We start from the raw sequence: 13681 nt of genomic DNA, 5'->3' as shown, positions 1-13681 counted from the left end.
CACTTAGTTTGTCTATGCCCACTGCCTTTCCTTTCTTCATGCTCTTGAGCGCATTTTCAACCTCAAGCCACGTAATTGGTGGTTCAGCTGTGGTTCCTCGACTTGGCTCTCCTCTATTCGTTGTTATGTTTTCTGTATCTCCATTCAGCAACTTTTCGAAATAGATCTTGAGTTCCTGTTTAATTTCTCCCTCTTCTTGTGCCAGAGTTCCATCATCACGTCTATTGCTTTTATGGTCTCTTGATCCCTTCGCTTGTTTTTCACTAACACAGCACACTGAGTGGTAAATTCTTTCATGATGTTTTCACCAGATTTTGCAGTATTGGGGAAGAGGCAGGTTATAAGAACTCTGCTTTTTTTTATTTTATGGCCTACTCATTAATGAAGTGAACCATAATGGAAATAAAAGGCTTTTTCTTTTAATCATCCGTTCACATGTCTGTAGTTGCAGCATAAGGATAACACTGCATTTTATCATGAATGTCCTGCATTGTAGAGTTACGAATATCATCGGCCACTTCATGACTTTGCCAGAAAAATATCTAATTCCCTCCATGGGAATTTAGAATTTTTCATTCGGAAAACTGTTGCGGTCCGGTCGCACCTCAGATGCATTTACTTTACTGAAGTAATTTCCTATATTAATTCTTGTTCTAATATTCAAAAGCCTGTACCTGACACAACAGTGAAAGTGCATAGGTTTAAAGGGACACATTTTAACACAAGCCTGTTATTTCATGTTTTATAGAGATAGAAATAACTCTATTGCAGGAAGCACTCATGTGACTCAAAGAAGAGAGAGTGCAATTATGCCCTGCTGATGTGCCTTCCTAAGAGCAGAGGTGCCAACCTTTGAAGGGGGCCATCAGTAATTCAGTTTTTAACTTGCTCACTCCCCCATTGTAAACGTTTACAAGTCAAATCCAAAGCACCTCGTTTGCCCTTTCCTACAGCAATCTATTCTAAAGTATATCATATTACACAATAAAATTTGCTCATTGCCTGTTAGTTCTGCAATAAAAAATTCTTTGTAGCTTGTTTTGCACCCAGCAGCAGCTTTTCAGTGTAGGTTTTCTTGAAACATACTTCCCCCTGAGATGACATTTTTGTCTTCAGAACCATAAGCAATTCCAGTGTGGATGTATTTAATGTAGGCCTGCATTCTGTCTGATTTTTCCTAACAACACTGAAAACTCTTTCTGTGGGAGAGTTACTATGAGGTACACTTAGTACTGCAAATACAACATTACTTCAGGTTTTGTACTTAATTTGTCCACTTTCATTTTTAAGCTCTGCAATGTTGCCCCAATTCACATCAATGTTAGGTCCATGTACAACATACGTGTATTCCGGGAAAGGATCACACTGGTAAACTGCAAATTCCTCTTCAAGTTTGCCATGTTCACTTTCTTTGACCAAAGTTGGGAATCTTCAAACAAAGTATTCAAGAGATGAATAGGAAACTTTCATTCTGAGAGATATGTCTACAACTTTGGCATGATGAAGAAATTCATCATCAAGGGGAAATTTCCTGATAATGTAACTGCAAGCTGCCATATAAAACTCTCTAACAGAATTATCCTCCTCTGCGAACCATGTGACCTTGCCGCGGTGGGGAGGCTTGCGTGTCCCAATGATGCAGATAGCCGAGCCGCAGGTGCAACCATATCGGATGGGTATCTGTTGAGAGACCAGACTAACGAATGGTTCATCGAAAGGGGGGTAGCAGCCTTTCGGTAGTTGCAAGGGCAGCAGTCTAGATGATTGACTGATACGGCCTTGTAATAATACTCAACATGGCTTAGCTGTGTTGATACTGCTACACGGCTGAAAGCAACGGGAAACTACAGCCGTAACCACCTCCCGAGGACATGCAGCTCTCTCTGTATGAAAGATGTACTGATGATGGCTTCCTCCCGGGTAAAATATTCCGGAGGTAAACTAGTCCCCCATTCGGATCTCCGGGTGGGGACTACACGAGAGGGGGCGATCATCAGGAAGATGGATACTGACATTCTGCGAGTCGGAGCGTGGAATGTTAGAAGTTTGAATCGTTGTGGTAGGTTAGAGAATCTGAAAAGGGAGATGGATAGGCTAAAGTTAGATGTAGTTGGTATAAGTGAAGTACGTTGGCAGGAAGAACAGGATTTTTGGTCAGGCGACTACCGAATTATCAACACGAAATCAAACAGGGGTAATGCAGGAGTTGGTTTAATAATGAATAAGAAAATAGGGCAGCCGATAAGCTACCACGACCAGCATAGTGAAAGAATTATTGTCGCCAAGATAGACACCAAACCAATGCCCACCACAATAGTGCAGGTCTATATGCCTACTAGTTCAGCGGATGATGAAGAAATTGAAAGAATATATGAGGAGATAGAAGATTTAATACAATATGTCAAAGGTGACGAGAATCTAATTGTGATGGGAGACTGGAACGCAGTGGTAGGCCAAGGAAGAGAAGGTAGCACAGTAGGAGAATTTGGATTGGGACAAAGGAACGAAAGAGGAAGTCGGCTGGTTGAATTCTGCACTGACCATAATTTAGTCCTCGCCAATACTTGGTTCAAACACCACAAACGACGGCTGTATACGTGGACGAGACCTGGAGACACTGGAAGGTATCAAATAGACTTCATTATGATTAGGCAGAGATTCAGAAACCAGGTGTTGGATTGCAAAACTTTCCCAGGAGCAGACGTGGACTCTGACCACAACTTGTTGGTCATGAAATGCCATCTGAAGTTGAAGAATTTGAAGAAAGGAAAGAATGCAAAAAGATGGGATCTAGACAAGTTGAAAGAACAGAGTGTGATGGATCGTTTCAAGGAACATGTTGCACAAGGACTAAATGAAAAGGACGAAGGAAACACAGTAGAGGAAGAGTGGAGAGTCATGAAAAATGAAGTCAGTAGGGCTGCTGAAGAAATGTTAGGAAGGAAGAAAAGATCAACTAAGAATCAGTGGATAACTCAGGAGATACTAGACCTGATTGATGAACGACGAAAATACAAGAATGCTAGAAATGAAGAGGGCAGAAAAGAATACAGGCGATTAAAGAATGAAGTGGATAGAAAGTGCAAGGTAGCTAAGGAAGAATGGCTAAAGGAGAAGTGCAAGGATGTCGAAGGCTGTATGGTCCTGGGAAAGGTAGATGCTGCATACAGGAAAATCAAGGAAACCTTTGGAGAAAGGAAATCTAGGTGCATGAATATTAAGAGCTCAGATGGAAAGCCACTTCTAGGGAAAGAAGACAAAGCAGAAAGATGGCAGGAGCATATCCAACAGTTGTATCAAGGTAACGATGTAGATAATTTCGTTCTGGAACATGAAGAGGCTGTTGATGCTGATGAAATGGGAGACCCAATTTTGAGGTCAGAGTTTGACAGAGCTGTGAGTGACCTAAATAGGAACAAGGCACCTGGAATTGATGATATTCCCTCTGAATTACTGACTGCCTTAGGAGAAACCAGCATGGTAAGGTTATTTCATTTAGTGTGCAAGATGTACGAGACAGGAGAAGTCCCATCCGATTTTCGGCAGAATGTTGTTATACCTATTCCCAAGAAAGCCGGTGCTGACAGGTGTGAAAACTACCGCACTATTAGTTTAATATCTCATGCCTGCAAAATTTTAACACATATTATTTACAGAAGAATGGAAAAACAAGTTGAAGCTGAGTTGGGGGAAGATCAATTTGGCTTCAGAAGAAATGTAGGAACACGTGAAGCAATCCTGACTTTACGTCTGATCTTAGAGGATCGAATCAAGAAGGACAAGCCCACGTACATGGCATTCGTAGATCTAGAAAAGGCATTCGATAATGTTGATTGGACCAGGCTATTTATGATTCTGAAGATGATAGGGATCAGATACCGAGAACGAAGAATTATCTACAACCTGTATAAAAATCAGTCTGCAGTGATAAGAATCGAGGGCTTTGAAAAAGAAGCAGCAATCCAGAAAGGAGTGAGGCAAGGCTGCAGTTTGTCCCCTCTCCTTTTCAATGTTTACATAGAACAGGCAGTAAAGGAAATCAAAGAGAAATTTGGAAAGGGAATCACAGTCCAAGGAGAGGAAATCAAAACCTTGAGATTTGCCGATGATATTGTTATTTTATCTGAGACTGCAGAAGATCTCGAGAAGTTGCTGAATGGTATGGATAAAGGCTTAGGTAAGGAGTACAAGATGAAAATAAATAAGTCCAAAACAAAAGTAATGGAGTGCAGTCGAACGAAGGCAGGTGATGTAGGAAATATTAGATTAGGAAACGAAGTCTTAAAGGAAGTAGATGAATATTGTTACTTGGGTAGTAAAATAACCAACGATGGCAGAAGTAAGGAGGACATAAAATGCAGACTAGCACAAGCAAGGAAGAGCTTTCTTAAGAAAAGAAATTTGCTCACTTCAAACATTGATATCGGAATTAGAAAGATGTTTTTGAAGACTTTTGTGTGGAGCGTGGCTTTGTATGGAAGTGAAACATGGACGATAACTAGCTCAGAAAGAAAGAGAATAGAAGCTTTTGAAATGTGGTGTTACAGAAGAATGCTGAAGGTGAGATGGATAGATCGAATCACGAATGAAGAGATACTGAATCGAATTGGTGAGAGGAGATCGATTTGGCTAAATTTGACGAGAAGAAGAGATAGAATGATAGGACCCATCTTAAGACACCCAGGACTTGTTCAGTTGGTTTTTGAAGGAAGTGTAGGTGGCAAGAACGGTAGGGGTAGACCAAGGTATGAATATGACAAACAGATTAGAGCAGATGTAGGATGCAATAGTTACGTAGAAATGAAAAGGTTAGCACAGGATAGGGTGGCATGGAGAGCTGCATCAAACCAGTCTATGGACTGATGACTCAAACAACAACAACAGAATTATAAAACATCTCTTCATCACAGTCATTATCTTTCAAGTATGCCCTTGCTTTTGCTCCAATTACCAAGTCCTCATTGGCTTTCTGGTATTTCCTCCTCTTGAATTCAACACTCAAAAGGGAGGCAGATTCTGACTGAATAGAACATGGCTGAACAAATCTGACCAATAGGTCAGTTAAAAGACCAGTAAGTTTCCTCCTAAGAAGATGTATGACTGGAGCATCTTGTTGCAGAAATATATTCACCGAGTTAAAAACAGGAAATATACTCTGAAGAAAGTAGCAAAACAGTTTTGTGTGTGGGTCTTGTGTGAAAGATTTCAGTTTCAAACTGCTTGGTAGTCTCATTTTTATGGTGGGTCTCACTACAAAACATGAGTGTCAAAGCTTCCCACTGCTCAAGAACTCTATCAATAGACTGAAGAAGTGAGAGCCAACGGGTACTAACATATTTCAAAATTTTGTGACCCTCTGTGCCACAAACAGCCTGATAAACGTTCAATGTGTTTTGCCTTTTAGAACTCTTATCAAGATAGTAATAAAACTGAACCACAAAGTTCTCTACATTGACTGGTAATTGGGCTGCTGCTTTTTGTGCACAGATGTGTGAGATAACATGAACAACCTGGGACATAAACAGAAGAATGCCTGTCCTTCACAAATTTGGCAACACCTTTATTTGCCTCTATCACTGTGCATGCATTGTCAGATGAAAAAGAAATGCAATTTTCCCATGGAATGGCTAAAGAAGACAATTCACTATTAATAACAGAGAAAATTCCCTCATCTGTATTGTCGGTAATCTCTAACAATTACAATAGAAGAGTTGATATTTGGCCTCTCTGAGCATTAAAGAAAGAGACAACTATAGGATAAAATTTAACTGCATTTGAATCCGTACTACCATCAGTAGCCAAAGAAAAAAGCATTATTTGCAAAAGTTCCCTTATTTCCCTTTTTGCCTCAGATGCCGTATACTGAACTAAAGCAGAGGTTTTAGTTCTTGCACAACCATATTTCTGAGATATTTTAGAGTTGGGGAACATTGATCTAAACAAATTTCCAGCGTGATCTGAAACTGATAATGGAATATTATGCTCCGAAAGAAATGATGTGGACAGTAATTCGGCATTCGTCACCACAGTTTCATTACCTTTTACAAAGAACGATGAAACAGACTGGTTTTGTAATTTTGATTCACCGTATGTGTGATGTTTCTTGGATTCTATCTGTTGTCTGCAATCATCACATCCACCGTGAGCCACAGAGAAATCACACGAACACACACTGCAGAACATGTGTTTTTCACTAACACGAGAGACAAGTAGGCATGGCCATTCCTTTGTGTAACCCTCTCGATATTTCTGTAACACTGCTGTCTTCTCAGAAGAAGATGCAATTTGACAATTGCTCCGCTTCATTTTACAAAACCAATCACTTCTTTTCGAATCAACGACTAGGATAATTAGAACTGAAATGCGCTACATGTACCACTCGTTCTATGCACCGAATGTGTGCACTGGAGAACTGCAGCAGAGCAAGGAGTAGCGAGTAGCAAGGAATAGAGCCTACCTCACGGCTGACTTGACGCGTCATTATTACTAAGAGAGCAGCGTATATCTATGTAGCTGGCCGTAATTTCACAACGCTCGCGGGAAACAAAAGGAAGTGACGACCAAATAACTGTCAAATATGTTTAGTTGCCAATTTACAAACAATAAAATGAGGAGGGTTGACCAATAATGCTCTAAGGGATTGAACATTTTTTACTTTTCTCCTTTTCTTCGTAGAAATTAATTTTTATCGTGGCAATGTTGCTTTTCCGTAATAATTTCCCCTTCGACCGTAACGCCGTAATCATGAAGTGAAATCCGTAATCATTACAGACAATCCGTAATAGTTCGCACCGCTGTAAGAGGCACCGTCCCATTCTCTTTTCTGTCTCTTGTCATCAGTAACATAAAATCGTCCCATACTTTACTCTTCCCAGCACTATTTTCTTTTAATGCATTCAATTTATTTTTGATTTTAGCCTCATCTCTACTTCACTTAGAAGATCTATGTTCAATGAGCATCTAACTGCATTCAACTGAGGACAGATGTTCTGAATTTTTTAATTACATAAAACTAGTAATATTCATTTTACAGGTTTTTCCAAAGATATTCAGTTATACACAAGGTTAATTATACATAATTATCAAAAAATATTGCATATAAATTTACATCATGTCTAATATTAAAGCCTACCTCAGGAAAAAAAAAAAAAAAAAAAAAAGAGGAAAAGGAGGAAAAACACAAATAGATTCGTCACTAATGTGGCCCAAGATCTTCGAGCTCGTCATAATTTAACCTTGTGAACCACTGGGCTTGCTCACTTCCCAGCTTGAACACTAGGAAGCTTGTACCGGCCGACTGGCAAAACCATCATATTGTGTTTAGTCTGGTGCCTGGAGATATGGGCAATTTCCTCGACTTGAGCCGGGCTTGTTCCCACTCTCTAATATTTACCACACATTCTACCTCCAAATTATCTGTGATATAGAGGAACACAAAGGAAATAAAGAAATAGTCAAGAAGGGAAAAGAGAGCAAACTTGAATGATTTTGCAAAGTTAAAATTTCCTATAAAGAAGGGGTTAGGTATTTAATTGGCAGTAATGACAGCATTCATGATGCAAATGAAACAATTTTGAGAAAGAAAGTTGCTGATAATAATGTTTACTTTGTCTTTCTAGAAATTGAAGATGAAAATGAGGTAGAAAAAGCACAAATTATTCATCAGGATATTGATGGTTGAATTGAACCCAAAACCTTCTCAGGTACTAGCATGATCAGATTGACCCTACAAAATTGCAATATTTATGGATAGTGTTAAAAATGTATTAACTAAACCAAACCAAACCAAACCCCATGGCACTACAGTCCTTGAAGGGCCTTGGTCTACCAAACGATCGCTGCTCAGCCCAAAGGCCTGCAGATTACGAGGGGTGTGTGGTTAGCACGGCGAATCCCTTCGGCCGTTATTCCCGACTTTCTAGAATGGAAAAGTGTATTAACTTTGGACATGCAAATAAAGAGTATTATTTAAAATGTCCGTATGAAAGTAAGAATATTATAATTTCACAATTCTGCAACTAAGGTAATCTGTGGTAACAAGAGCTACCTGATCGATGTCTTTACTTCACAAGTTTGGCATATGTGATAAAGATCTGCTGATGGTGACAGTCGTTTGTTCTGTGCACTATAACTTCCCATTACCGTAGACCAGTTAGTCTAGAATTCAAAACGATGATCAGCAAAGGGATTTCTAATATCATGACATGCGCATATTTCCTATTGCTCAAAAATACGTAAATGATCAGATTCACGCCACCTGATCAGAAATCGCCTCATTTTACTGTAAACAAAAAAAATTCAGCACACATTAAAAAAATATAAATCTCTTCAAAAGAAAATTATGGACTTGCTTCAGTTGTTCTCTGGTAAAAACCTGGCAATTTTATGAGGATAACTGTAAATTTACAGTAGAATAATTGTAAATGTGCTTATTACATCATTATGGATTCTATCATCACTGTCAGTCATTTAAATACCTATTAACACTTCCTTTTGAAAAAACTATCAATCATAAATAATTTCATCATTGTGTTAGTCTTCACTACGTTGACCTGGTTCTGAATGGTGATTATTTGTCACAGCTGAATGATGTTTGAAGAGAGTGATAGCTGTGTGGAATGAAGGGTAGCAAATCTATCATGTCCTTTTTCTTGGCATGAAGATTGCATGCAGCCAAACGTAGAGTAGTTTAGTGTTTTGTTGTGAGTAGTCTCCAATTATGTAGAAGAATCAAAGCAGATTCTACACTGCTCATCTGGTATTCTTAATGAACATTTTAATTAGCAGGAACAATTCTTGTTCGTAAAAACATTTCCTTTCACCATTCTTTTCTGGCCATATAATTTTGTCTGCAGTTTCACCAACATTTCCGGATATTAATCTTACCATTCTCCACGTTTCTTAATCTCTTTCTCCCTCTTTGCTTAAATGGTGAATCACCATTCCTAAAATTTTCCAGGTTACACCCTACAGCAACCAGTCTACCACCATCAGTAGGCCTATTATCATCACCTGCAATGATTAACAAATATTATCTTAATTTAAATAATAATAATAATAACAACAATATTAATAATGTTATTGTTTTTACGTCCCACTAACTACTTTTATGGTTTTCGGAGATGCCAAGGTGCCGAAATGTAGTCCCGCAGGAGTTCTTTTATGTGCGGGTAAATCTAGCTACATGAGGCTGATGTATTTGAGCTACTTTAAATACCACTGGACTGAGCCAGGATTAAACCAGCCAAGTTGGGGTTAGAAGGCCAGTACCTCAACCGTCTAAGCCACTCAGCCCGGCGCTTAATTTAAAACTTTCACTTTCATTATTCTTATTATTAGTTAGGAATTATTTTCCAATACTACACAGAAATACAGTACACACAACAAAATGTAGCTACTACATTCTTAGGTTATACATGATGGCAGTGATGCAAGATTGTTATTTCACCCTTTTGTTCAGCACCTGATTCAATCCCTGTTGCTTCAGGTTCATAATACATACTGTAATGTACATATTCGTAACACCTCCTCACTGTCCATTTTCAAGCCAATACAATTAAAATAGTAACTGCAATAAAAAGTCAAATCACATGTATAGCACATAATGGCATGAGGATTTGCTTCACCTGTAGTCTGAAGGAAAAAAAAAGCAACAGACATACAGCAAACTGATTCAGCAGTCCAGTAAAGTGCAGCCATTTGGAGCCAGACAGTTCAATTATGGATTTAATTCATTAGTTCTTTGAAAGGACTTCATATTGGTGACCATCTTAAAAATTCCTATCATTATAATTTTAATATTTGGACTAACATCACTCGTATTCTCAGTGCCACACTTTATGGTAGGAAGAAGTCTAAAAAGTTTTCTCAGTAGGTGATCTGTTTCAGTTTGTCTGAGAATTATATCTAACTGAACTTTGACATTGTAACCAGATCATGAATCACAATGTAGCTGATTATGCAGTTATAAATCTCTCTCTATTTAATATTAAATATTACACTCAATATCACAAAGTCTCATGCACTAATTTAAATAATTCTGACAGAATGTCTCTTGTATATATGGTCATGCCTGTGACAACCATTATGTGAAATAATTCATTTTAGAACTTAGGCCGTTAAGGTTCTGTCATCTAAAGCTCAGTATTATGTGAATTAGATCAAAGAATTTTCATTTTTAATGACATGCACTGCACGTCAGTATTCCTCCAACAACATAGTCACACAGCAATTTTCACTATGTATAATAATATACATACATTGAAGTATACTGACGTTCTCCATTTGGCCCTATCTGTTGATTCTGTAGTCGAGTCTTGACCAAATCCAATGGAAATACGCAGGACACACCAATAATACCAGCAATCCCTCCATTTATAATTTTTGGGAGCAACCTGTCAATAAGAAAAAAAATATTTAGTATCAATCAAACAAAAGTTATAACACAACACTTAAAGACCACAGTGAAAGTCCACCTGGTCAGAAACAGACTACACAGCAGCAAAATACAAGTAGGAAGAGAGAGTGGATTCTGCCTACAAAATTTAAGATGGTTGACGCAATGTATCTTCACCATTAATCTTTGCAACCAGAATGCTGCTACTTATATTTATTAACATGCTAATTGCATATTGAGAGTATAGGCAAGGTAATAATTTTGTAATGCAATTATCATATCAAAGATTATATGGAAATCTACAAAGAAAGAGGACAAACAGCTTCTATTGCTCTCTCCTTTTCTTTTACTAAATGTATCTCATGTTTATCAATTTCATAGTAATAACCAGGGAACGGATTTATATGTACTAATAATTATTGAAATATGTACATATATATTTAGTTATTTTTATTGAAATATGGAATTATATATGGACTTAAAATTACACATATAACATTAATGTCTATTTAATATCAAAGTTCGAAGAAGTTAAACAAAGTAGATCTACATGCAACTTAATGTTGCATTTCTCATTTTAATGTATTTGAAGAACACACAATCCTTTATTCTCAATTACCAAAACAATGGATTACAAAATGTTCTTTTAAGTGCTGGAAAGTGAATCATCTCCTGTTATCTCTAAGGACAGATTTATATTGAGTGAAACTGCGTTCAACATTGGAAGAGGTAATGGGGGCATAATTCACTTTCACAATATCTGCTGGGGTTAAATCCAATGTTAATTTTACACTTAAATCTCCACACAGCATTGCAGAAACCTTTGTCATTTCTTCATATCCAGGGTTCTTTGAAAGTACAGTGGCCATCTTCATGTTTGTTATATCTGAAACTTTACATGTACCACGATTTACTTGTTCCACAGTTTTATTCACAATTTCACAACTTTCAGAAAGTGAGAGATGCGAATTTTGGAGCCTTTTCAGTGTTTTTATGATGCATGAGAAATTATGCTGAATGTAACATAAGTCATTTCTTACACTTGCATCGCAGACAACTGTTTTCGCGGTTTCAAGTGAGGCTGCATCTTCAGAGTCCATGGCATGCAGAATGTTCTTAATACAGTCTATATATTCAACATAATATTCAACCGCTTGTAACCCACGTCCCCCACTTAGTTAGAATCGGCTTAGGCGGCAATGGAATCTCTGGGTACATTTCTTTCAAAAGATGAACTCTTCTGTGGGCTTTGAGAAAAACATTTTTCACTGAGAAAATCAATAAATCTACTTTGGGGTACCTGCCTCTTATCACTTCTGCCACACGATGAAAGGCATATGCTACACATGTTAAATGAGTCATCTTAGGATATACAACACATAATGCTTCTCCGGCTTTTATCATATAAGGTGCGGCATCGATAATAAAAAGTAACACTTTATTATACTTAACGCCCAGTGGCCAGGGGATCCCATAGCCTCATTGAACAGTTTTGCTATAGTTTTGTTATCGCACTTTTCTAGAACATCACAGTGTAAGAGAATCCGTTTACAATAATCTTCGCTTAACAAACCAATGATTACGTTGCCAATTAGTCTGCCTTCTTTGTCTGTTGTTTCATCAATGGAAACCCAAAATGGATCGTCTTTAATCTCTTGCCTTATCTTCCGAACAGTTTCATCGTATATGGCTGAACAGTACGTTTTTCTGAACGTTGACTCATCCGGGATGGATCGTTTAGTACATTTCTCGAGGAATTCCCTGAAGCACTGATTATTCAGTTTGAAGAGAGGTATATCAGTAGAGATGAGAGCACGGCAGAGATCGGTGTTGAACTCAGACGTTACACTGGAAGTTGCTGGTTGTGTCGGAAACAACTGTCTCTGCTTGGAATCTCGTTTGTTAGCCTGGCGTTTACTGGTTGAAACGTGCTGTTGGACAAGAAACCTTTGAGCAGATGTCACTGTACAATGACACAAATTACAAAATAATATCTTACTGTCAGTTGATAAACCATCTTCTTTAAATTCTGATACGTAACTTTTCAGTTTTAAACTGGTTGACTGAGCTACTTTAGGCATATTGTAACAACGTTAATATCTTCTATGAATATCACTATGTAACTGCACACACTTAACGTACAAGAACACTATGATCCGTCTCACTGCTAATTCAAACTGTGAATGACTGGTAGAGAACTAGATGGAGTTATGAAGCAATCAAAGGGAATGCCAGAATTACGAACTAATCCGGAAACCACTAGCACATCGTCGATGAATGAGATTTCCCGAGTTACAAAATTACGTCACAGACACAGTCGATGTTATGTAATGCAGCTTATCAGTGCTGTAAGTGTGATTCAAGTAGTCACAGTACTGACCGGCTGATCTCCACCACTTCCGGGCTCAACCCCTCTCTTTCTTCGCACCGCTTATGAGCTTATTTTATCAGCCCAGACGTGGACAGGTGTGATAATGACCTGCACACCAGTTAAAATATTAATATTTCGAATATAGATTTTTAATTTATTTCTCCTTTATTGAGAGGACTACTTTTTAGTCGAAATATGGACTATATTGATTTTAATGACGAAGAATATGGAACATATGTGCTAAACTCCAAAATATGGAAAAATATGGAAAATGAATACTCCATTTTTCAACTCCACAAGTCATGATTCGTAAAGATAATGCAAAATACAATTAATTTTAGCTTCCTAAACAGATATGTATTTACATATAAATCCGTTCCCTGGTAATAACAAACAGATCTTCCCAACCCAGCAGAAACTGGACAAGGGAAATGGTTGATGATGAAGAAATGGATCCCTGTTGCTAGTGCAACAAATGAAGATAAATTTCTTATACAATGTAGTTCACCTCCTTCTTGTCTAATCTCTAAATATCAATATAGACAGACAGATAGATGGATAGGACTAAGACTACTTATGGCTGGCTCATTGAGAGTGGATAACTTTTTTTTTTTAAGAAAGAAAAAAACACCAGTTAACAACATAGTATTGGCCCAATGGTGCAGGGTCCACTTCGCAGGTCAATGTCAATGAATGTCTTTTGTGTAGTTGTGCTTTAGACTAATGATCTTTAGAGTCATCATTTATTGTATTTTACAATATTGTTTCGGTCATCCTCTGCAGTAATGTCCTTCAATGTTAAAATGCAGAACAGACTTTGCAGCTGTATCAGACACTGCACATAGTCATACCACAGTAGGCATTTCTCTATCAGTTTTGTCTGCAAGTGAAGCAACATATTGTACCGGTTATGA

General features: G+C 37.9%; 1 protein-coding gene across 3 annotated transcripts in view; it reads right to left on the bottom strand.

Annotated features, from left to right (window-relative positions):
• The window catches only part of LOC136866190 (mitochondrial glutamate carrier 1), a 182121-nt gene that overhangs the window by 104028 nt on the left and 64412 nt on the right, over window positions 1–13681 (bottom strand). For all 3 annotated transcript variants that reach the window (XM_067142933.2, XM_067142932.2, XM_067142934.2), the window contains one exon: window positions 10260–10394. In XM_067142933.2, coding sequence (XP_066999034.2) covers window positions 10260–10394 — 135 coding nt within the window. The remainder of the gene's footprint in view (window positions 1–10259; window positions 10395–13681) is intronic.

This window comes from Anabrus simplex, chromosome 3, assembly GCF_040414725.1.
Source record: "Anabrus simplex isolate iqAnaSimp1 chromosome 3, ASM4041472v1, whole genome shotgun sequence".
Lineage (NCBI taxonomy): Eukaryota > Metazoa > Arthropoda > Insecta > Orthoptera > Tettigoniidae > Anabrus > Anabrus simplex.
Note: the sequence above shows the minus strand (reverse complement) of the source record. Positions and strands in the feature narration are given on the sequence as shown.